Source organism: Coregonus clupeaformis, chromosome 25 (assembly GCF_020615455.1).
Source record: "Coregonus clupeaformis isolate EN_2021a chromosome 25, ASM2061545v1, whole genome shotgun sequence".
NCBI lineage: Eukaryota > Metazoa > Chordata > Actinopteri > Salmoniformes > Salmonidae > Coregonus > Coregonus clupeaformis.
Genome location: NC_059216.1, coordinates 25,632,989 through 25,658,693, shown reverse-complemented (window position 1 = coordinate 25,658,693; position 25,705 = coordinate 25,632,989). Strand labels below are relative to the sequence as shown.

Below are 25,705 nucleotides of genomic sequence, written 5' to 3'. Positions count from 1 at the left end.
TGTAAATGCCGGATCTCTATGGCAAGACGCAACATTCACCCAAGTTTCAACATATACACAGGGAACATAGACATTTCAATCTGATGAAAACATTTAAATGTTCAAGTCAATCAGATTAAGGGCTAGATTCAATCCGTATTGCAGAAGTTCAGTGCTATAGCACGATTAAAAGTTAAAGGCAATGTTCCCACGTTCGTGAAGACTGCATTCACGGTAAACGCTGCATAGGCCTATGTCGGCTCAATCTGAAATTATCTTTCAATTTCAATGACACTATAGCGCTGAACTTCCGCGATATGGATTGAATCGAACCATGATTCAAATTTCCAATGATTTAAATTAGCTGAAACTGCCAACATACCATCAGCACAGACCAGGGCTGCCCAACCCTCTTCCTGGAGATCTACTGTCCTGTAGGTTTTCAGTCCAACCCTCATTTAGCATATCTGATTCAGCTAGTTAAGGTCTTGTTGAGCAACTAATAAGTAGAATCAGGTGTGTTAAATTAGGGTTGGACTGAAAACCCACAGGACGGTAGATCTCCAGGAAGAGGGTTGGGCAGCCCTGGTATAGACAATACACTTTACATGACACCCAGCGTCATAACCATGTCATAACAGCTGACATAACTTGTCATAACCTGTTATAGTATGGTCATAACACTGTCATTACATATTTAGACCTGTTGTGACATATATTGCATTATCTTATGGCTGGTTATGACACCTACATAAGAGTGTAAAAACCCACAAAACCTACCACAGTAGTTATTTTATGGCTGGTTATGACACCTACATAAGAGTGTCAAAATCCACAAAACTAACCACACAAGGCAAAACATTCCATTACACCATAGCCTACAGTGCCTTGTGAAAGTATTAACCCCCCTTGGCATTTGTCCTATTTTGTTGGATTACAACCTGTAATTTAAATGGATTTTTATTTGGATTTCATGTAATGGACATACACAAAATAGTCCAAATTGGTGAAGTGAAATGAAGAAAATAACTTATTTCAAGAAATTCTAAAAGATAAATAACGGAAAAGTGGTACGTGCATATGAATTCACCCCCTTTGCTATGAAGTCCCTAAATAAGATCTGGTGCAACCAATTACCTTCAGAAGTCACATAATTAGTTAAATAAAGTCCACCTGTGTGCAATCTAAGTGTCACATGATCTGTCACATGATCTCAGTATATATACATATGTTCTGAAAGGCCCCAGAGTCTCCAACACCACTAAGCAAGGGGCACCACCAAGCAAGCGGCACCATGAAGACCAAGGAGCTCTCCAAACAGGTCAGGGACAAAGTTGTGGAGAAATACAGATCAGGGTTGGGTTATAAAAAAATATCCGAAACTTTGAACATGCCACCATTAAAACCATTAATAAAAAATGGAAAGAATATGGCACCACAACAAACCTGCCAAGAGAGGGCCGCCCACCAAAACTCACAGACCAGGCAAGGAAGGCATTAATCAGAGATGCAACAAAGAGACCAAAGATAACCCTGAAGAAGCTGCAAAGCGTCACAGTGGAGATTGGAGTATCTGTCCATAGGAACACTTTAAGCAGTACACTCCACAGAGCTGGGCTTTACAGAAGAGTGGCCAGAAAAAAGCCATTGCTTAAAGAAAAAAATAAGCAGACACATTTGGTGTTCACCAAAAGGCATGTGGGAGACTCCCCAAACATATGGAAGGTACTCTGGTCAGATGAGACTAAAACTGAGCTTTTTGGCCATCAAGGAAAACGCTATGTCTGGCGCAAACCCAACACCTCTCTTCACCCTGACAACACTATGGTGGTGGCAGCATTATGCTGTGGGGATGTTTTTCATCGGCAGGGACTGGGAAACTGGTCAGAATTGAAGGAATGATGGCTGGCACTAAATACAGGGAGATTCTTGAGGGGAAACCTGTTTCAGTCTTCCAGAGATTTGAGACTGGGACGGAGGTTCACCTTCCATCAGGACAATGACCCTAAGCATACTGCTAAATTTTATTTTACCTTCATTTAACTAGGCAAGTCAGTTAAGAACAAATTCTTATTTACAATGACGGCCTACACCAGCCAAACCCGGACAATGCTGGGCCAATTGTGCGCCGCCCTATGGGACTCCCAATCATGGCCGGTTGTGATACAGCCTGGAATCGAACCAGGGAGTCTGTAGTGACACCTCAAGCACTGAGATGCAGTGCCTTAGACCGCTGCGCCACTCGGGAGCAACACTCAAGTGGTTTAAGGGGAAACATTTAAATGTCTTGGAATGGCCTGGTCAAAGCCCAGACCTCAATCAAATTGAGAATCTGTGGTATGACTTAAAGATTGCAGCACACCAGCGGAACCCATCCAACTTGAAGGAGCTGGAGCAGTTTTGACTTGAAGAATGGGCAAAAATCCCAGTGGCTAGATGTGCCAAGCTTATGGAGACATACCCTAAGAGACTTGCAGCTGTAATTGCTGCAAAAGGTGTCTCAAAATAGGAAAAATGCCCAGGGGGGTAAATACTTTCGCAAGCCACTGTGCGTGTACGTAACAGTATGTTTATGATGTGTGTGTATATATATATACACACATTATATTTAATTTTTTTATTTAACATGTTCAATTATCATTGTAATTGCACACACATTGATGTCAGACATGCACCTACCTCAATGCGCTGTTGCTGATGCCTGGGATGAATGCAGGAGCAGATATATGTAGTCCCGTGTAGCTCAGTTGGTAGAGCATGGCACTTGCAACGTCAGGGTTGTGGGTTGGTTTCTCACGGGGGACCAGAATGAAAAAAATGTATGCACTCACTAACTGTTAGTCGCTCTGGATAAGAGTGTCTGCTAAATGACTAAAATGTAAATATCAGGAGCAGGTCAAGACACCCTCTTTTTGACTGATATAAGGGCATGTACGTGATAGGCCTATCTGGCTTGCATGCTTCTTGACAGTGTCATAAAGTGTATTTTCTTAGTCCAAGTAAAGTGAAACAGGATGGTCATAATGCCTCATGACAGTGCCAAAGTGTATTTTCTACAAGTTATTAAAAAATTTATGGAAAAAAACGACTAAACAAAAACAAAAGATTTAAGAGACAAACTTTCAAATGAAAGGACATTTCTTGGGCAGGGAAAAAACTAATTTGAATAAATGTGGGTTTTGACACTTATGTAGGTGTCATAACCAGCAATAACCGGTGTAAATATATGGGTCATGAAAGTGTTATGACCATATTATGACAAGTTATGTCAGCTGTTATGACATACGACATGGTTATGACCATGTCATAGTGTTATGACACTGGGTGTCAAGTAAAGTGTTACCAAAAATAATTAAGAATCTACCAAAAAACGGTCAGTATTGCTTCTACAACTCTCCTCAGCAGCACAGTTCATAAAAGCATTGAAAATGAACACAAAAATGGGTGACAAATATTTAGGAGAGTTCCTACAGTAGCATTCTGTACATCTCAGTCAAGTACACATCATCACTCCAAATAAACAATGCCTTAGTGTTGCCCTTAGCGAAGCAGATACCCATGAGCAGGTTTCAGTTGTAATACTGTTTGGCTTTTCAGTAAAAAATAAATAATTGTCGTTAGTATTGATAACGTCCTCTTTTTCCTCCATGACCCCAACCACCGCCACCTCCTACTCCACCCCCTCCTTGCCAGCCACCCTTAACCCCTCCCACTCCCCAACTACCACCACCACCTCCCCGACCACCACGACTGCCTCCGCTGTCTTGTCTCTTGTGCCAGGCTGGCATCTCAGGGAGGGGGGCATCTATCTCAGAGGGCCGACCACCACGATCTGGTACCCTCCCCATCAGGATCTATAGAAGTGAAATACAATGGTAGGTCAATGATAGAACAATGGCTGGGGACCATGGACACTCATTTGGTCAGTTATACTGCTTTGGTATAAAGACTCAACACTTCTGTACACTCAGACAATTGCACACAATGAACCTTGGGTCACATTCCACAGTACCTTATTGATGGCACAGGCAGTATTCTCTCTGCTGGAGCCACTGCTGGTCTTCACCACGTTGCAGATGTCCTCCCTGGCTGCCAGCAGGTGAGCCATGCCCACAGACGACCTCTGGGCCAGGGAGTCTCTCTTAGGCTGGTAGGCCCTGGCCATGCTGTCAACTCTCTCCTAACAGAAAATACAGACAGGCAGTTTGTTGAGCATAGGACATGCACAATTACATTCTTCATAGAGAGTAGAAAGGGTGTAGCCTGCCGATTAAGGACAGTATCACTAGTAGCACTGTGAGGAAAGGGTGTCACTTTAGACCAGGGATGTGCAACTTGCCCCCAAATAAAGAAATAACCTTTTTTTTTTAGGAACTCAGTCGGAGTGAGAATAGTAGAATATACAGTGCATTTGGAAAGTATTCAGACCCCTTGACTTCTTCCACATTTTGTTACGTTACAAGCCTTATTCTAAAATTGATTATTATATTTTATTGTTTTTCCTCATCAAATCTACACACAATACAGCATATTGACAAAGCAAAAACAGGTTTTTAGAAATGTTAGCACATTTCTGAAAAATGAAAAACTGAAATATCACATTTACATAAGTATTCAGACCCTTTGGTCAGTACTTTGTTGAAGCACCTTTGGCAGCGATTACAGCCTCGAGTCTTCTTGGGTATGACGATACAAGCTTGGCACACCTGTATTTGGGGTGTTTCTCCCATTCTTCTCTGCAGATCCTCTCAAGCTCTGTCAGGTTGGATGGGGAGCGCCGCTGCACAGCTATTTTCAGGTCTTTCCAGAGATGTTCAATCAGGTTCAAGTCCGGGCTCTGGCTGGGCCACTCAAGGACATTCAGAGAATTGTCCCAAAGCCACTCCTCCGTTGTCTTGGCTGTGTAGTTAGGGTCGTTGTCCTGTTGGAAGGTGAACCTTCACCCCAGTCTGAGGTCCTGAGCGCTCTGTAGCAGATTTTCATCAAAGATCTCTCTGTACTTTGCTCCGTTCATCTTTCCCTTGATCCTGACTAGTCTCCCAGTCCCTGCCGCTGAAAAATATCCCCACAGCAAGATGCTGCCACCACCATGCTTCACCGTAGGGATGGTGCCAGGTTTCCTCCAGACGTGACGCTTGGCATTCAGGCCAAAGAGTTCAATCTTGGTTTCATCAGACCAGAGAATCTTGTTTCTCATGGTCTGAGAGTCTTTAGGTGCCTTTTGGCAAACTCCAAGCGGGCTGTCATGTGCCTTCAGCTGAGGAGTGGGTTCCGTCTGGCCTGATTGGTGGAGTGCTGCAGAGATGGTTGTCCTTCTGGAAGGTTCTCCCATCTCCACAGAGGAACTCTGGAGCTCTATCAGAGTGACCATCGGGTTCTTGGTCACCTCCCTGACCAAGGCCCTTCATGACGATTGCTCAGTTTGTCCAGGCGGCCAGCTCTAGGAAGAGTCTTGGTGGTTCCAAACTTCTTCCATTTAAGAATGATGGAGGCCACTGTGCTCTTGGGGACCTTCAATGCTGCAGACATTTTTTGGTACCCTTCCCCAGATCTGTGCCTCGACACAATCCTATCTCTGAGGCTCTACGGACAATTCCTTCAACATCATGGCTTGGTTTTTGCTCTGAAATGCACTGTCAACTGTGGGACCTTATATAGACAGGTGTGTGCCTTTCCAAATCATGTCCAATCAATTGAATTTACCCCAGGTGGATTCCAATCAAGTTCTAGAAACATCTCAAGGATGATCAATGGAAACAGGATGCACCTGAGCAAAATTTAGAGTCTCATAGCAAAGGGTCTGAATATTTATGTACTTTTTATTTTTAATACATTTGCAAACATTTCTAAAAACCTGTTTTCACTTTGTCATTATGGGGTGTTGTGTGTAGATTGAGGGAAAAAAAGTATTTAATCAATTTTAGAATAAGGCTGTAACGTAACAAAATGTGGAAAAAGTAAAGGGGTCTGAATACTTTCCGAATGCACTGTACGGGGTGCAATTCTAAATTTGGTTGTGCATCAGCAGTTTTTCTCTTGTTATGTCAGTCACTCAATTAGCCCATTAATTAATTAGCCCATTTCAGCTAACATTTTGTAGATTGATAAGTTGGTCTAGCTGCCAGCTATCTAATCATGGTCGTATTACCGACCGGGGGGGCCCCCATTGATTTTGTTAGTCACTGTCACTCAGATATATTAAAAACTGCAGGAATAATTGCAGGAAATTAGTTATAAAATTGCAAAATCTTTTCTCTACGCTCCATGGCAAAATGTGTAAAATTACAGGAAATTAAGTGTAAAACTTTAATTTTTCTCTGACTGCATGTGTGGGTATGGATGTGGGTATGCAGACCCGCGAGCCACTGCGGCCTCTCATGATGACTTCAGATTTTTTGTGGCCCCCACCCCTATCAAAGTTGCCCATCCCTGCTTTAGACTATTGAGATGCACCCAAAGACTCCACCTGCCTTGGCTCTGTCTGACCAGCCGAAAGACTGCACAGTGACGTCTAGACGTTTGATCAGCAGCCTCCGTCGACACTCATACTGTGAGGACAGGACCGTGTTGATCTGCTCCAGCCTTTCCTGTGGATACAGACAAGGCCCAGAGTCAATAGACACACTTGACATCCCTTCATGCCTTAGCAGGAATTATGAACTTTGCCTCCACAAAAATGGGTGAAAGTTTGAATGCAGTCTGCTTACCCACTGTTCACTGTCGAGAGAGTTCTTCAGTACTGACTTTCCAATGTGATCCTTTGGAAGCTCTTGAAGCACTGCGTTTATCTGGAAATACATATATACAATACATCTGTTGAATACAAAGACAAAGATACAATCAATGGCTATGCATTCGGGACTTTCTCACAGACTTTTTATTGGGTTAATGAAGGCCATTTTTGGTATACCTTTGGTATACCAGACCTGAGCTTAGAGAGGAAGTGTCAGGTGCGCAAGACTAACTTTGACACACCTTTTGTTCTATCCCAGAGAACAGCTCTGCTACTTCCTGCTCTCTTGGCTCTGGGAGCTTCAGTGTTTCACAGATTGCCTGGAGATCGTTTCGGTCTTTGGGTTCTTTGTCCTCAACATGTCGGCTCTTCACTATCTGTGCAGCTTGTACCTCTGAGATTAAAAACACTGCAGAATAAAGATATGAGCCACAGGTAAAAATCGCATTAATGTAAAATGGAAACTCAGACAAATAAATATGTCAGAACCATGACAGAGCCGCAACACACCAAAAGGGTATCATAACATGATGGTACTCAGACCAGTTTTCTGAACAAATGGTCATTTCAGTACTTACATGCTAGCTTTAGATAGTCCTTATTATTCTGCAGCCCTCCCTGTAGAATCCCGGAGACAAGGCCTTGATAGGGGCACTGCAACTCCTTCAGCATGCCACTCATCTCAAACCGAAGGCCATCAGTGTCACCTAAACACAACGTTTCAGAATGAAATGCCCACACTAGTAGAAATCCACTTTTTCGAGCTGAAAGACGAAAGCCAGAGCTTACCCATGATGGTGCACAACGATTTAAGTCAATAAGTCAGAGTTTTAGTCAAAGTATGATATATTTGGGCTTGAAGTGACAAATCCGATCTGCTCACTTCATTCAGATCTGTGTGAATGCGGTGTCTTTTCCTATGATATGACACACTAATTATTTTCAGCCTACGTTTCGTTTCAGGGCTGGGTTTTATTTTAATGTTACCACCCACCAGCATGGCATTATTTAATAATCAGAAACAGCTGCAAAGTTATTCCTCTTCGCGACTGACATGAGCCAAACAGCAGATGACAATCTGTTTCCCTTCCATTTGGGACTTATTTTATTGAACTGATCAACAACATTTACATAGTCAGTTCGCTGAGGCAATAGATCATCTTTGGGAGAGACGTCAGAGAGAGACCGATTAAGTGAATGAATAAAGTTTTGGTGGCAATCAGCTTTGAAATCAGCATATTTTGCGTTATGGTTTGCACAAAGTACCAGGGTAGTGAATTGATGATCACGTCAGCTGTAAGCTAACAAGAAAAGTTAGCCAACAAAGCTGGAAGCTAACTGTATATTCTTGCATTGTAGTGTGTTCTATCCTGTATGGACATTGTTTTGCAAAGTTTCAACCTTTCTACATAACGTGTCGCATTATTCAAGTGTGTTAACTTCTGTGCAGCATGAGCGGGGAGCTAACATGATGCAGCCCAGACTCCCAGTGCAGGCTACGTGGATCAGGCACAGTGCTCTCTCTATAAGGGGGACATCGGCTGTGCTGATAAGAGTTGATTAGTGAGACACATTTGACATAAGTACCGAAAGTAACAAATTATTTTACAGAACCGTTTTTCATGTTCTAGTATCAAAAAAGTACCAACGTTTCGGTATCCCGTGCAACACCACCAGCGACCTTTCGGTTACTGGCCCAACGTTCTAACCCCTAGGCCTTTTTTTACCCTAAAAGTATTTGTAAAATAGGTCTGTCTATGTGTATGTATATGTACAGTGCATTCAGAAAATATTCAGACCCCTTTACTTTTTCCACATTTTGTTATGTTACAGCCTTATTCTAAAATTGATAAAAGTTTTTTTTTCTTCCCACTCATCAATCTACACACAATACCCCATAATGACAAAGCAAAAACAGGTTTTTAGAAATGTTATCACATTTATGAAAAACTGAAATATCACATTTACATAAGTACTCAGTACTTTGTTGAAGAACCTTTGGCAGTGATTACAGCTTTGAGTCTTCTTGGGTATGACGCTACAAACTTGGCACACCTGTATTTAGGGAGTTTCTCCCATTCTTCTCTGCAGATCCTCTCAAGCTCTGTCAGGTTGGATGGGGAGCGCCGCTACACAGCTACTTTCAGGTCTTTCCAGAGATGTTCGATCAGGTTCAAAACCGGGCTCTGGCTGGGACACTCAAGGACATTCAGAGAATTGTCCCGAAGCCACTCCTCCGTTGTCTTGGCTGTGTAGTTAGGGTCGTTGTCCTGTTGGAAGGTGAACCTTCACCCCAGTCTGAGGTCCTGAGCACTCTGGAGCAGGTTTTCATCAAGGATCTCTCTGTACTTTGCTCCGTTCATCTTTCCCTCGATCCAGACTAGTCTCCCAGTCCCTGCCACTGAAAGATATCCCCACAGCAAGATGCTGTCACCACCATGCTTCACCGTAGGTATGGTGCCAGGTTTCCTCCAGACATGACGCTTGGCATTCAGGCCAAAGAGTTCAATCTTGGTTTCATCAGACCAGAGAATCTTGTTTTCGTGGTCTGAGAGTCCTTTAGGTGCCTTTTTGCAAACTCCAAGCGGGCTGTCATGTGCCTTTAACTGAGGAGTGGCTTCCGTCTGGCCACTCTACCATAAAGGCCTGATTGGTGGAGTGCTGCAGAGATGGTTGTCCTTCTGGAAGGTTCTCCCATCTGGAGCTCTGTCAGAGTGACCATCGGGTTCTTGGTCACCTCCCTGACCAAGGCCCTTCTCCCCCGATTGCTCAGTCTTGGTGGTTCCAAACTTCTTCCATTTAAGAATGATGGAGGCCACTGTGTTCTTGGGGACCTTCAATGCTGCAGACATTTTTTGGTACCCTTCCCCAGATCTATGCCTCGACACAATCCTTTCTCGGAGCGCCATGGACAATTCCTTCGACCCCATGGCTTGTTTTTGCTCTGACGTGCACTGCCAACTGGTGTGTGCCTTTCCAAATCATGTCCAATCAATTGCATTTACCCCAGGTGGACTCCAATCAAGTTAAAGAAACTTCTCAAGGATGATCAATGGAAAAAGGATGCACCTGAGCTCAATTTCAAGTCTCATAGAAAAGGGTCTGAATACTTATGTAAATAAGATATTTCTGTTTTATTTTTAATAAATTTGCACCAAAATTTATAAACACCAAATTTGCTTTGTCATTATGGGGTATTGTGTGTAGATAAATAAAATAAAATCCTTATCAATTTTAGAATAAGGCTGTAACGTAACACAATGTGGAGAAAGGGAAGGGGTCTGAATACTTTCCGAATGCACTGTATTTATATTACCATTTTATAAATGGTATACACAGAGTATACCAAACATTAGGAACACCTTTCTAATATTGAGTTGCACCCGCCTGCCAGCAGCCTACATACCAAAGGTTCCACCGTGTCCATTACCGTGTATAAAAATGCATACCAGCTATCTTTCAATAGTTAACCATATTACTAGAGCTTCATCTCATCTTTCTAAATATTTCTATAACGGATTCGCGGCAGCAATTTATGGAAGATGCCAAAACTTTGGAGATAACAATAGATGGCGAAGTCAAAGACATGCCAGTGGTTTCCATCTGTAGTGATGTTTTCCCTAAATCAATGCCTATGACAAATCCAACTGCAGAACCAGCTATAGAGCCAGCTGGCTAATCTTTTGAATATGGTGTAGTTAAAAAAAACCCAGCAACAACAGATAATATTAGCTAGCTAGATAAGGTTAGCATACTAGCTAGCTACACTGACAGCTCAGTGCCCTATTTGTTGATGTTTATCAACTCCACCCGGAAATTCCCACACCCAATTCGTGAACCAATGTATAAGTAGTCTTCGTCATTCTTCGGAGGTGGAACCTAAACGTGCATTTCCTCTCTAGGACAAGAAATTACGTCTAAATAGTGGTGGCAACTTCCTCTGGAAGGGTTCCTTTAACATCGCAATCACTAAAGTATAAAACAACTGGAGACTTGGGTTGTTTTCAACCTAATCTACTCATGTTTGCATAAGTCGATTCATGGACCATCTATATCTGGGTTGCATCCGGTTTACACCGCCCAACTTCACAAGCGCACTAGGACTCAGTGCATCATGTCATCCAAAAATATGGCAGACATTGGATGAATATAAACATTTTATATCTTTGGCTGTGAATGATGAGAAAAAGAAAGAAAAATGTGGCCTCAGCGACAATTACTTGAATAATTCTACGGATGTTTAGTGCACAAAGGTAATGACTAAAGTGTCTTATTTGGAATTTTCTAATCGGACTTCTCTATGTGTTCATCTACAGAAATTGTCTTTCTGGGCCGAACTTCAGTTAAACTGCAGTACTGAGCAAGACTGTAGGTGCAGTCGAAACCATGCTTCTAAACCGGAACCCTGGCCCCTTGGCTGCATTAGCTAGGTAGTATGTGATTTAACAAAACAAATGTCAACCAAATGGGACAGTGAGAGGTGATGATGTCTGATGGTATTTTGGCTCACCAGAACCTGATGTACTGCTCTCTTCCAGGTCACATAACGGTTTCAGACGGGATGCAAACCACATGCATAGGTTGACATACTCTGGTGATGACAGTCCACCTTCACATGCTTTGACAAGCGTCTCCACATCCTGCAGAGGTCCTTCATACCTGCGCATCAAAAGACAACAAATTTAGCTCGAGAACCCAGGGCGGCATACATACGTAATTTACGTCGTAAGGCTAGTATTAGCATACCGAACATGCATGGGCAAGCTAGCTAGCGTCGAATCATATGATAGCACTTGGATTTTGAATGGATGCATTTGCGACGGAATGAGCATATACTTTGAATACCGCTGCCTAGAACGACTACAGCGTAATCCGTGATGCCAGCATCTGATGGTGCCGGAGAGTGGCTCGCTTACCCAACTTGTTCCAGCGCATCTAAAATATCACGTTCCATTATGGCAGACAACAATATCAGCAGATTCCTTCAACGTTATAGATGTAACCGATATAAACGTGAGTGTGTTGACATTGTGAGATACAAACATACATTATTAGGTTAATTCATCGGCTAGCTAAAATGTTTTGGGAAAAACATCCCGAGAGTCAGGAGTAACGGAAATGAAATCCGTAGTGAAACATGCATGTTGGTTACTTTTGTTCCTGCCATAGAGATAGATAAAGCCTACTTTAGCATGGGCAGCGTTTTGAAGTAGTCAACTGGGACCAGTGTGTTGAGAACAGCATTAGCGTGAGCAACAATAGTGGAATCGGCGGTTCGCCTTTAAAATAAAAGTCCCCCATTGAAACTGACGCAAACTGATACAAATAATGGAAACATGCCACAATTGGACTAATTGGACTAGATAATGCTAAACAAGATTGGAATGTTGTTATATAAATTCAAGAAAATACAATTATTAGTTAATCTGACCAAAGAAAAATCTGTTGAAATCGCACTGGATGTATTAGGCTTCAGAATTGGGGGCTTACTTGTATGCACTGTACAGCGTAACCTATGGATTGTGCACCCATGAAATGTGGTATCAGCCTACTCAGTGACACCCACAGAACACAACTATGTAGAGTTTACACAAATATTAGCATCATAGATCTTATTGCAGGACTTTGACTGTGGGAAATCACCATCCCAGTCAGTCTATTGGTACACCATTGGTACCAATACACTGTTTGTTGAGATTGACATAGTCTATTTATTGTGGTGTTGAAAACGCAAACCATGATATTGAAGTGCCCAAAGTCGAAGGCTTGGCATGACAATCTCCTAATGTCATTAAACTTTTTGGTGTTTTGTACATTCATCAATTGGCCGCTGCACAGTTTGGAGTGATTTATTTTATTTGTCAGTAAAAAAAAATACATATATACACCAAGGTTTTTAAGTGACCGGGATCGCACAATAAAGTCGAGGACTTTTTTCCATTGTGGTCCTTATTTTTTACATAAATACATATACAATTACATAGATACAGACACATTACAGAGATACAGACACATTACATAGATACAGACACATTACATAGACAGAGACAAAAAAAGGGGGGGAGGGGGGAGTTTAAGTACAATTCTTACAAGCTTGTTTGGCTGGTAGCTAATTCTTTAGATGTTTGGGGCTGCTGGTGAACCATGATGTGCAGGCATAATCAGTGACACTGGACTAGCGCACTTGCCAGAGTCTTTAGGGTGTCTATAGCTAGGTTTCCATCCAATTGGCGACAGATTTTCATGCAAATATTCTAAAATCGCCAGACAACATGACAGGGAAGATTTTAATTTACTGGACATTTGAGAAATGTTATGGACATCCATATGCATTCAGATCTGACCTGGCGCAGCCAGCGCCATCAATAAATGAGGGATGTTGGCCAAATGAGGCACAATTACATGTCCTTCAAAATAGCTATAACAAATTACAAAAACACTGTTCCTTGTGTTTCGATGTGTAGCATGTGCAAAACTTTATAGGCTTTTTTTGTTTGTTTTTTAGGCTACTTTCCTAAAATAATAATTGTCCACCTCATGGTTCAGCTGTCAGAGATTTGAGCACTAAATGTATAGAGATAGACAGAGATAGAGATATGCCTGTGGCATGCTACTATAAGACATGCATTTATTTATGTCAGATGGTTACTGCGTATGCTATACAGATATAGACATACAGAAGGAGGCTAATTCGTAAATTCTTGATCAAAATATTTTATATAAAGATAAGCATTACAATGTTAGATTATAGGAGTAACTCTGGTAGGCCTGAAACAGACTTCCTCACCTCAAGTTCAACTGTCAGTTCAACATATCATAGGCCTGCATTAGCTAAAGCTGAATAATAGCCACACCAGACCAAACCTTTAAAACGTTTCTAAACTTTATTAGGGTAATATCAAAAGTAAGTCCAGCCATTGTTTATAGGTGAAATTTGAGCAGAAGAGCAAATGTTAACCAGGGAAAAAGCACACTACCCTCGATCTGTCCCTAATAGGCCCAATTGTATTTTGTTTAATTTATATAGCAACATTCCAACCTTGTTTAGCATGATCTAATCCAATTGTGGCATGTTTTCACTATTTTTATCAGTTTGCATCAGTTTTAATGGGGGACTTTTATTTGGAAGGCGAACCGCCGATTCCACTATTGTTGCTCATGTTAATGTTGTTCAAAACACATGTTCATCTGGGTGGAACTGCCTATGGGTTAAAGAGATTCTCTGATACTTTTGTATACTTTTTAGCCAGTAGTTCTGAAAGTAGCCTGATGAACCAAAAGTGGTCCCTGAAAATTGCATACTACGTCACATATGTGCAGATATGTGCACCATGTCATTGCTCTCTCTCTCTCGCTCTGCTGTGTGTGCATCTTGCTAGCTGTCACTCAAATGCCGAGGGGCTGAAGCTCATTGGTTAGAACTAGGGTAGGGAAAATGGTGCTCCACAGCTTTCAGAAAAACTGTTGCTTTCAAACTTGGGATTTCGTGGCTAATTGAGGTAAGACAGTAATTCTGCTCATAGATTATGCATGTATGAACTACACATTGGCACATCAAGCCCAAAGCGGGAGGTTTAAAAATCCTTAGTAGTCTTTAAGGGACTGTACATTATTTATAATGAGGGATACCTGGAGAAAATCGGATCTCTCTGAAATGAAAATGGATGGCCCTCCTTTCAGTAAAATCTATTTTTACCCGACCCTGAACACTTGAAAAAAACAAACAAGTGACCCTCCCCTATACCCAAAATAATAATTAAAACATAACGTGGATAGCAGAGAACATGCCTACATTTACCCTCACTCCTAGGACAGACCAGAGCCTTAGGTATGCAGTTTTAGAAACTGCTGTTAGTTTTTTAAGCATTACATGGAAAAGTAGCCAGAGGTTTGTGGATTCGCAGACCACGTAGGTCAAGGGTGAAAGGATATCTGCATGAATCTATCTTATTTGGTGTCCGAGGAAAAAATGGCCTTTTATAAATGCATTTCATGCAACATCATTTTACATGACTGGAGACAAGCATCATCTTTTTTTAATACCACAACAGAGCATGACAAGGAATGAGCGCATGCTGCAGCACCAGAGACTTTTTGATTTCTATACAGGCTATTGTTAAAAAAGAGGATAGTGTAAGTTTGGAACAGTGCTAAAGTTGTCTATCAACTGTAAAATTGTTGGCAACAGAACCAGTTACAACTGAAATATCTGATCATCAATGAATTGAAAAAAAAGCAATTCATTGTTTAACACAGCAGCCACATATCATCAGGTAGGCCTATTTGCTCAACAGAGCGTGAACCACAGATTATGCTTTGATTGAAACAAAATAGGCCTACAAGAAATGCTAATAGTTTAACACCATCTCCTTTAATTCGCTAGCAAAATAGTTATTGAAGACGATCTAAATGCATATTCCCATGAAATTGATTGAGATCAAATGACTGGCATGCAGTTTGGACATTTCACCAGTAAAACATGAAGAATTAGGATTGACAGTGATAATGGCCTATTTTGAAATTAGGTAGGCCTAACTTGGTGTTTGAGGGTATTATTTATTTTTCTTCAAGATATGTTGGCATATAGGCAGACGTTGCAATTGGAGGATGCATTTTATGCACCTATTCTATAATGATATTCAATCTGTCAGTACACACTTTGATTGAGAAGACCAAAAAGATAGCACTACACCACTGCTCCTCAGCTATAGAAGGTTGTAGCGCAGCCTCCGAATGTCATAGAGACAAACCAAATACATCCCATATGCATCGGAGTCTTTTCCCGGCATTTTACAGCTTGTTTCTAGCATTGCGGACTAAAGCGTTGTTATAGATCGCTTTATATAATCAGGTCCATTTAATTATTTCCAAAATCTTAAGTTAACAAGGGGTAGGCCTATGCTTTTAGACAATTTCTTTAACAAAAGTCACAATACCCCCTCAATTCGAGCCCTGGTTTTAACTTAACACCAAGCTCTTCACTGACACTGAGATTTTTAATGAGTGCATGATGACTGAAGGAATTGGCTGACAAAATCAATGAATAGTAGACTAGGCCTACCTCTTATTTCTTGAATAGGAAGAAATAGGCTCCAACACTTGTTGTTAGTAGCCTAAAGTCAAATTAAAATGAAGAATGTTTAAATGAATTAGGCCTTCTGGAATTAGCCTACTTTCAGCACCCATTTGCTGTCCATCTCCATGGTTGCCGTGTCATAGTAATGTACGTTATGTAAATTACTTGAATATGGCTTATTGTGAGGTCAATAACTCTGACAAATAGCTTCATTATGGGCAATGAAACATATTGTTTTTATTAAAATCAATTATAGCAGTAGCAAGCTTTGGACCCCAGTAAGAACTAATGGGGATCCGGAATAAAATACCCCCCAAAAATACCTCTGGTCCTCCTCATCTTCACGCTTTCCCTCTCAAACTGAACAGGAAATCAGTAGGCCTAGTCCACCCGCACAGATATAGCATTTTTTGGACAAATCGACTCGCCTTGACAAGTGCCACCGTACACAGCACAGTCATTGGTTAGGCAGCACAAGCACAAGCATTTCACTACACCCACAATAACATCTGCTAAATATGTGTATGTGACCAATATAATTTGATTTGATTTGATTTTACAAAAGGGTTTATTTACATCAGCAAGAGTGGGGCAGGGCGGGGCTCATGATTGGGAACGCATATCCATTGCAGTGTGTAATGCAGTTTAGCCTAGTTTTATATACACCATCCCACCAGCGCAAAAACTCGGGAAGGAAGTACATTTTCTTAGAAATATAAATTTGCCCTGTGCTTCTCCGAGCATGCTCTTCATATAGCCTAGGCCTATAGCCTATAGTATAGGCTATGGATCATTTTATTGAGAACACACTAGGTGCACTTGATATTGCTCGCCCAGCAGAGAATCGGGGATGAGGGGCATCATCGGTCACACATGAGATACTATAATAAGCAACTCATTCTTAAACCCTGAGGAATATGACATTTAATCTATTACAAATTACATGCCCCTCCCATGTACTAAATGTTAAAAAAATACTAAACCATCCCCATGACTGAAATTGAAAAAGCATGACCCTCCCCCATTTGATCTCCGGGTTACAGTTGTGTACATTTCGATCTCTCCCTAAGGAAGAATCACATGATTCCATCCGGGTTATCAAGAAGGATTAGCAGATTAATTATACTGGTGAGCAAACATTCCATAACTGCAGGTGGCAGTAAATTGCCAACCTTGGCTTTATACCTATTCAAATAACACTACCATTGTTAATTTTGGCAGTTATTTTAGATTTAGTTTTAGTCCTAGTTTTAGTCTTAAAATATAATTTAGTCTTAGTCACATTTGAGTCATTTCATCCATAGTTAGTTTTAATTATCAGTCCACTAAAACTCTGGACAATTTTTAGTCCCAGACATTTTAGTGACATAATAGTCAGTGCATTCTTTTCTATTAAATAATGAATATTTAGGCTACCTCTAACTTCCATCATGTGCACATTCAGATAGCCTTGTCCAGCTAGGCCTACTATCTCCTCCTATACTTTAGCTGGCAACATTGATATTGAGGCAGGTTGTAACCAATGCAAGCCATAATTAACCATATAGACTATAAAGCCTTGGCTACAGGTTAAACAATTTACAGCTCTGATTTCCTCCCGATCATAACCGTCAATGGGTGTAAATAAGTGGTTTCTTTGAAAAGGGGAGAATTTGAGCTTTCCAAAAAATGCCAGAAGTATTACTTTACTCCTAATATGCAACAAATAGCATTTGTTTTTCACATAGGAAAAAAGCAACTGCAACACGCATTTGCAGACTGCAGTGCGAGAGCGGCAACACAGCGCATATGGAAAATAGAGCTTCTGATGTGATCAAAGCAAAAATAGCCTATACATGAAAGTAAGAGAAAGAGTATTATTTCTAGTTGAGGTTACTTAGGCCTACACGTGAAGTGGCCTGGCTTAGCATCAGTTCAAACGATTGTGAAGTGACTGAAGTGACCATCTGGGAGATGTGTGGGAGAGCCAGGCAGATCAATCCATAGAGATAGATAGAGGACTCATCTTTATATCTGTGCCATTATAGCATCTGTGACAGCATGGGCAGCGCCATTGAGGCTACAACCCATAGGAATCCCCACCCAGTTGACTACATGGTGGAAACCCTCAATGGCGCTGCCAATGCTAAAACCGCCTTTCGGCCACTAGAGGCCTCTATCATTCTCTATGGTTCAATCAGACCTTGCAACTGAAAGATGTCAATTCTGCCAATGAGAGGAATGCATGAAATGTTCTGCATGCATGCATTCTTATGATTGGAAAAAAACATGAAAAGGAGCTTCATGTCAAATTTAATGTCCATTAGTCTCGTGAAATTCTCATCTCACATTTTCATGGACTAAACTGAAAAGTAAATTGTAATAGTTATAGTTTTTTCCCAGGGCATCTCGTCTCGTTATCGTCATAGTTTTTGTCAGGAAAAACAGGTTGTTGATGAATATTTTATCATCGTTATTGTTGACGAAATTAACAATGCACACTACAGGAGGCAGTATGCACCCTTTCAACTAATTGTAGAAGAAGAAAATTGTCTTCTTCAAAATGGAGACGGCCTCAATGGTGCTGGCCATGTTCTTAGTCGCCGTAATGGAACACATATAATGATGAGATGTCTATGGTTCCCGCTAATAACCTCCCGGCACAGGAGGTTGGTGGCACCTTAATTGGGGAGGACGGGCTCGTGGTAATGGCTGGAGTGGAATTGTGGAATGGTTTTAAATACATCAAACAAATGGTTTCCAGGTGTTCGATGCCATTCCATTTGCTCTGTTCCAGCCATATTATGAGCCGTCCTCCCCTCAGGAGCCTCCACTGCCTCCCGGGTTATCTTCATATCTTCCGTGGACTGAAAAAGTATAATAAAATCATCAAAAAGCACTCTTTGAACAGAGTTTCATGACATTCCATTCTGAAATGTTATTCTTTACCATTCATGTTTGTGCATGAAAATGACTGTGTAATTTGTGTTATGCCATGACCTATGGAAAATAATGTTATCTTCTATATAGTCGAACCATAATTATCTGTCAGGTGATTCAACAGAATACTATTATAGTATATGTGACATTCACATGGGGAAAACATTCTGGGATGCATTTCACTTGGTCCTGGAAACGCTCAAATGGAAGGAAGGTACAATAATAAAATCATCCTGCTCATGAGTGTCTTGATATTTGCTCAATGAAAAATAACATGAGCACTAGATACCACTAGCTAGAGATAATACGTGAAAAACATTTTTGCAACGTTATGTATCATTTGGTTGTAGATATGCAAAGTGGTGTCTACACTATAGAACTAGAATTCTATGGACTCCCCCAAGGAAACCTGCAGTGGTAAGACAATGATAGAAGCCTTCAAAAGAATCCCACAAGACGACAAGATTAAAACTCGCCATTTTATTATGATAATGTTATTTGATATGTCAAATTACAAGTGTATGATGTAACATAAAAACAGTTACAAACATATGTATGCATATTTACATATATTTATGAAAAGTAACAAGCTACATCTGTATGAAGAAAATACAACTATGACATGAGTTATTGAACTATACATTTTACATCATATACTTGGAATTTTCAAACCATGATAGAAATACCTAGACGTATATAAACCAATATAACCAGAACAAGAGCTGTTAAGTTTTAGATGGAAACTATGATGGACGTGAGGCACTTTTTCGAGGTTGTCATGGTGTGAACCAACGGCACTAAGGAACTGAAAGAAAAGGTGCATGAGAAAGAAGGGAAACAGACAATGTTTACAGAAGAATTAGAGTACCATTTTTACTGCAATTTTCAAAACAAATGTTTTCCACTATTTAGAACTAATCACATAAATGTTACGTCATCAAGCGCTGTAAGAAGAAGAAAGCCTACATACATCAGTGCACCAAAGCATTGGAGAATTTAAATGTAACCACAACTGCTGTGAAAAGTAACCTTTTCAAACAATACACTGAAGAAACAAGTTTATATAGGCATTTCATTTTAACCTAGACAAAGTCAAGAATGTACATTTTTATGCATTCCAAAGATATGCACACTTTAAGATTGAAAGAATAACAAAAGACTAGCAGCAGTGGTTAAAAACTGAAGTCTTACATATGCAAAGTTAACTGACAGGTAAAAAAATATATTAAAGCAGACAGACATGTTGCATATATAATACAGTACATGACAGCGAGTTGCACTGTGCTGGTTAATGCAGAATGAAACCGGCTATTTCAGTATCTCTCAGCTAATGTATGTCCTACATTTTGCTTCTCAGCCAGCAAGTTTTTAAATCAGGTTCATCAAACCTTGGTTCAGCTTGCAATGTGCAGGGCAATCCAAATTACAATATGGGAGGAGAAAAAAAGGAAATGGACAAACAAACCAAACGGCTGAACACAGGCACACACATACATACACCTAACAAACACACACTCGTCGTCATGGTTATATGCTGTCAGAGAACTAGATATTGTTTTAACAGTCTTTCATAGCGGATTTTTCTCTCCCTCCCAACACAATAAAATTAGTGATTGTATCTAGCAGCTTTATATATATCAAACTTTTTAAAAATAAGTGGACTGCCACTACTTTGCCTTGTTAGCACTCTAGGCTTCCTTCCTCTGTACAAAACTAGAAAGAAACTCTATTCAAAGCGCAATAGTCATTTCCATCATCAACGCCCTCTACTTTTCAATGTGAAATAATACTAAAAGGTGACCTATGTACATAAGGCTGTCAATTGAAGCTACAGTATATGCTGACAGCAGTTATAAATACAGCTCTATCTTTTAATTTCCAAAAAACAAAATGGGATTATTATCAGGTATTTAAATATAGTGTTACTTATTTACAGGTGTTTGGAGTTTGGTACCTGGGTAACGTGTAAATAGCGTTATTAAAGTGTCCTGTCACGGACTCAGTGTGGAGAGAGGTCTATGTGTTTCCCATGGTCAAGAGTTTGCATAGAAAGTAAAGAGTGCCCTGCATGGGGCATAAGGGTGGGATTTGGAAGAAGATGACTGCCTCCGTCCAGTCTGGAGACAAGACCGAGTTGCCACTTCCCTTTCTCGAGGAGTGGCGGGCCGGGGGATGGTGTTAATATCTATTGGCTAAAGTACAGGGCTGTAATGACAAGCTTTTCAAATTGGGAAGGGCGATTTTCTATCAGTTTGATAATGATTTTGTCTAACTTATCAAAGAAGCCTCTTTGTTCTCAAACATTATTTAGGTACACAGGCAGACAAGTTTCTAAAATCAACAGTTGATGCTGTTGTGTGGAATTAGCAATAACATACTGTCTTTTTGAGATGCAATATCAAATTAATACAACTGGGGGTCTGTCTACAGTCATTCATTGGTTGTTATCGTGGCTATGTTCTTCTGTTTGAAATATGGATTTGAACAAGGACCGTCATATCTACCAGTCAGGCTTCTACAAAGTCAGGTTTGTTACAACTACTCAAAACAGATATCAGTTTATATGATCACCGTGCTTGACATCTCACTGCCTTTGCATATGAAGACCTATGCACATACAGTATACAGTGTGCAACAATCATACTCATATGCTATAATAACCTATAGCCAAATGTACTTTCTGTGACATTTAAAACGATGCACCCATTCGTTCACGACTGGGCAAATGTTAAATTATGTATTCTAGGAGTTACAGTGGACAAGCTGCAAAATGACCTAATAACAGCAGTACATTTGACTCATTCTTACAAATACTTCAATCACAAAGGGACAGACATACAGTACTTTGAAATTTGGAGATGGTGCTGTAACCAAAGCTTGGAGACCAGTGCTTTCAAGGTGGGTTTCTCTCACACTAAATTTGAGTTTTAATTGGTGATTTCTTGTTGCCAACTAACTAAAAACATTTAATTTTTCCCTAAACTAGCCTAATGTAAGTGCCTTGTTCCACAAAGGGGCACTCAATACCACTTACTCACCAAAATTAAATCGAAAAACTTGCTGGTTGAGCAAAATTTCAGCTTTATAAATTCAAAACATAAAATGAGCAAGAAAAAATGACAAACACCAGTTTCACCATCAAAATTGAACAAGTACATGGAATTGTGAAGTATTGGTCTCATTCGTGTAAGGTTATTCAAGAAGCGTTAACATTCATTCTTGACTTGGAAAAAAAGGTTTTGGGGGGATGAAGGATGGCAAAATACATTACCATGTTTTCCCTTCTGCTCATGGAATCAATCCCTTTATGTTGGAATGCAATTAAGTGGTCCAAATCGCCTTACCAAAACAAGGAAATAATTCTAACATTATCTAGGGTGAATGTCAAAAGCTATGTCATACTGTACCTGTCAAAAGATAAAGGTGTTCTGTAATTTTTTTGTTCAACCTTCGATGAATAGGAAAAATAAGGAAACGCGTACACATCCACCACAGCAACATCTCCGAACTGTTAAATTACTATATAAGAATGGTCTTATGGTTAATGTACCATTAGAATTGTTTGAAGGTTACCTTTTGGGGGGGAATAAAACATTTCTAGTGCACTTTCTCTGTCTAATAATTACACTGTCAGCGAATGCTCGAGTCAAAGGAAAGGCCACTGTTACCCAAACGCAAATTCACAAAAAAGCAAGAACATATCCCTTTTAGCATACTCGAACACTAAGTATGTTTTCTGTACGCACAATTGTTTTGTTTTCGTTGTTTGTTATTCCTTCATAAAGTTACACATTACTTACAGAGAGAGTCTGACATGGTGGCCTGGTTGTGTGTATTATGTACGAGTGTGAGTGTGTGTTTAGTAATATCACCATGTCTGTTAATCTCAACGCCTTCTCCTCGCGTTAAGCTCCTGAACTTCACGCTCAGAGCCCGTAAAGCACGAGGTTCGTCTTCGTTGCTCTCTGCGTCAGAGGACACACACTCAAACATCTCCAAAAGACCTCCAGAGCCAGGGGTCTACAACAACATGTCACCCCCTCTGAGAGGTGAATGAAAAACAAGCTTCCGCTTGTGTTAGCTAGCTGTGTTGTGGGTAGGTCGTCCCGGGTGAGGGGGTCAGAGTTCAGTCAGGTCACCCGGCGGCCTTGTGCTTGCCCCCGCAGCATCGGCAGGCCTCCCCACAGTGGTGGCAGGCTCTCAGCGGCAGGTAGCAGCACATACAGGGAGCGATGAAGGACAGCGCCACCAGGGCCAGCCAGCGCAGGCAGAACTGCTCGTCAGCCGTGTCACACGAGCACGGGTCCGAGAAGTCTCCCTCAGAGTCGGACATGCAGTGGTAGAGCATGCTCTCGGCACACAGCATGCAGCTGACTTTATAGATGCACTGCTTGATGGGGTCTGGAGCGTCCTGGCACTGGCCCCGCCGGTTGTCCTCATGGTTGAACATTTCCCGGCAGTAGATACAGCGTGAACGCTCACCATCCTCCCGCCGCCGCCGTCCTTTTTTGGACTTGAGCAGCGGCGAAGGCTGGGTCTTGATGGAGGAGTCTTTACCCAGCCCTAGCCCCAGTCCTGTGCTCATACCCATACTCCCAGGGCCCGAGTGGGACTCCATTCCCGGCCCCTCTGGGAAGAGGTACTCACACTTCTTGTCCAGTTTGTGGAAGGGGGCGGGGAAGTCAGGGTCCTCTCGCTCGACATCCTGCTTCCACATGACGGGGTGGCGGTAGTCCTCGTAACCGCGGATCAGAAGGTCCTTACGAGGGTTGATCCTTACGATCTCCTCCTCGTCCATGTGAAAGCTGACGTGGCGCGTCGACTTGAAGGACACCTGCTGGAGACATAGTTATTATATTATTGTTTATTCAGTTCAGAGGGAGCACAACAGACATTTTAGCAGGGTGTCAGCATATATTTAACTTATTTTAGCATGCATCTTGACTGATCTTTACTGTCCTTCCATGACATGTAATAAGACATTCTTCAGAATTAGTATACTTAACTAGGTTTAATCTCCAATAGCGATAAAGGGCTTATGATATACGGTAATATAGAGTGGGTCTAGAGATGTTTGGTACTGACCTGAGGAGGCAGGTAGCGGCGGTTGTTGGAGGGGAACTCGTCAAAAGGCTGAGCGCGGACGTAGCAGCCTCGGTAGGGCTCAGTGGACACCACACTGTGGACACTCAGGGGGGAGAAGGGCTCCTTCATGGGCGTACAGATGGAGGGCGGCTCCTCACACAGGGGCTGCAACAACCACACACAACCAGTCAGTCAGACATTGACTACATCTATCAACTTCTATATTCAACACATCATACATTCCAACTTATACAAGGCGTCTTTATTATACTTTCAAATTAGAAGCATAACACTGATTCCTGTAGCTACAGACGGCACTGATATCCTAACTATATGAATTTCCCATTTGTCCACCAGGTGGTGGCCAGAGCCTACATTTCTCCCTGTGCTTCTGCCTGTGAGATGACTCAAGCCCCTTCTGTTGAGAACTCAGAGTTCCTATCAGCCTCCCATGTGTTCCCACAGGCATGTTTATTGGTGTGAGATCTACAAACATGGGCCTGATAAACACATAGCCACTTCTAACCCAGTCGCCGGTTTCGTAGTCCCGTGTGGCTCAGTTGGTAGAGCGTGGCGCTTGCAACACCAGGGTTGTGGGTTTCATGGGGGACCAGTACGAAAATGTATGCACTCACTACTGTAAGTCACTCTGTATAAGGGCGTCTGCTAAATTACTAAATTGTAAAACATTCCCTCCTCTTGAAGGCTAAATGTGTCCTCTAAGGAGAGTATTTATATTTAGGGGCTCAGAAGACATTCCAGCAGCATCCACACACAAAACAAATGTGAGTAAATAGCTCCTAGTCAACTGCAAAGGACAAATACTGTTAAGAACTATGTAACACACAGACAGACCAAATACATTCATGTTCAGACACACACACACGTTAGGTGACAATGGACTATGAGCCCAAGCCCAGCAGGAGAGGAAGAAAGGTATGGAGGAGAGGAGACGGAGATAGGCAGCCATGACAGAGAGAGGCCAGCACATTTCGGCACTCACACAAGCATGGTGCTCCCATCTGTGCACATGCCAGAGTACACACAAACATTCTTACAGACCTGCACTGGCACACAAATACTCACACATATGGTACGCAACCGTACACGCAGTCACACAAAGATATATACTCTCAAACGCATAAGCATATACAGTGGGGGAAAAAAGTATTTAGTCAGCCACCAATTGTGCAAGTTCTCCCACTTAAAAAGATGAGAGAGGCCTGTAATTTTCATCATAGGTACACGTCAACTATGACAGACAAATTGAGAAAAAAAATCCAGAAAATCACATTGTAGGATTTTTAATGAATTTATTTGCAAATTATGGTGGAAAATAAGTATTTGGTCACCTACAAACAAGCAAGATTTCTGGCTCACAGACCTGTAACTTCTTCGTTAAGAGGCTCCTCTGTCCTCCACTCGTTACCTGTATTAATGGCACCTGTTTGAACTTGTTGTCAGTATAAAAGACACCTGTCCACAACCTCAAACAGTCACACTCCAAACTCCACTATGGCCAAGACCAAAGAGCTGTCAAAGGACACCAGAAACAAAATTGTAGACCTGCACCAGGCTGGTAAGACTGAATCTGCAATAGGTAAGCAGCTTGGTTTGAAGAAATCAACTGTGGGAGCAACTATTAGGAAATGGAAGACATACAAGACCACTGATAATCTCCCTCGATCTGGGGCTCCACGCAAGATCCCACCCCGTGGGGTCAAAATTATCACAAGAACGGTGAGCAAAAATCCCAGAACCACACAGGGGGACCTAGTGAATGACCTGCAGAGAGCTGGGACCAAAGTAACAAAGCCTACCATCAGTAACACACTACGCCGCCAGGGACTCAAATCCTGCAGTGCCAGACGTGTCCCCCTGCTTAAGCCAGTACATGTCCAGGCCCGTCTGAA

At 41.5% G+C, this 25,705-nt stretch overlaps 2 protein-coding genes across 3 annotated transcripts in view; both read right to left on the bottom strand.

Moving 5' to 3' along the window:
- Positions 1-3,252: 3,252 nt before the first annotated feature.
- Positions 3,253-11,848, bottom strand: LOC121538851 (protein FAM98B-like). Its single transcript, XM_041847023.1, has 8 exons — positions 11,629-11,848; positions 11,223-11,371; positions 7,291-7,419; positions 6,955-7,121; positions 6,687-6,767; positions 6,450-6,566; positions 3,992-4,159; positions 3,253-3,833 (listed from the first exon to the last, which is right to left on the bottom strand). Exons 1-8 carry the CDS (start codon positions 11,664-11,666, stop codon positions 3,597-3,599), a joined length of 1,086 nt encoding a protein of 361 aa, XP_041702957.1. The 5' UTR covers positions 11,667-11,848; the 3' UTR covers positions 3,253-3,596.
- Positions 11,849-19,172: 7,324 nt separating this feature from the next.
- LOC121539461 (sprouty-related, EVH1 domain-containing protein 1) overlaps positions 19,173-25,705 on the bottom strand; it is a 79,994-nt gene continuing 73,461 nt past the window's right edge. The window contains exons 5-6 of one of the 2 annotated variants that reach the window (XM_041847973.1): positions 23,793-23,957; positions 19,173-23,544 (exon numbers count right to left, since the gene is read on the bottom strand). In XM_041847973.1, the coding sequence (XP_041703907.1) occupies positions 22,843-23,544; positions 23,793-23,957 (867 nt within the window). In that variant the 3' untranslated portion in view covers positions 19,173-22,842. The remainder of the gene's footprint in view (positions 23,545-23,792; positions 23,958-25,705) is intronic. The other variant, XM_041847974.1, reaches the window with a different exon arrangement.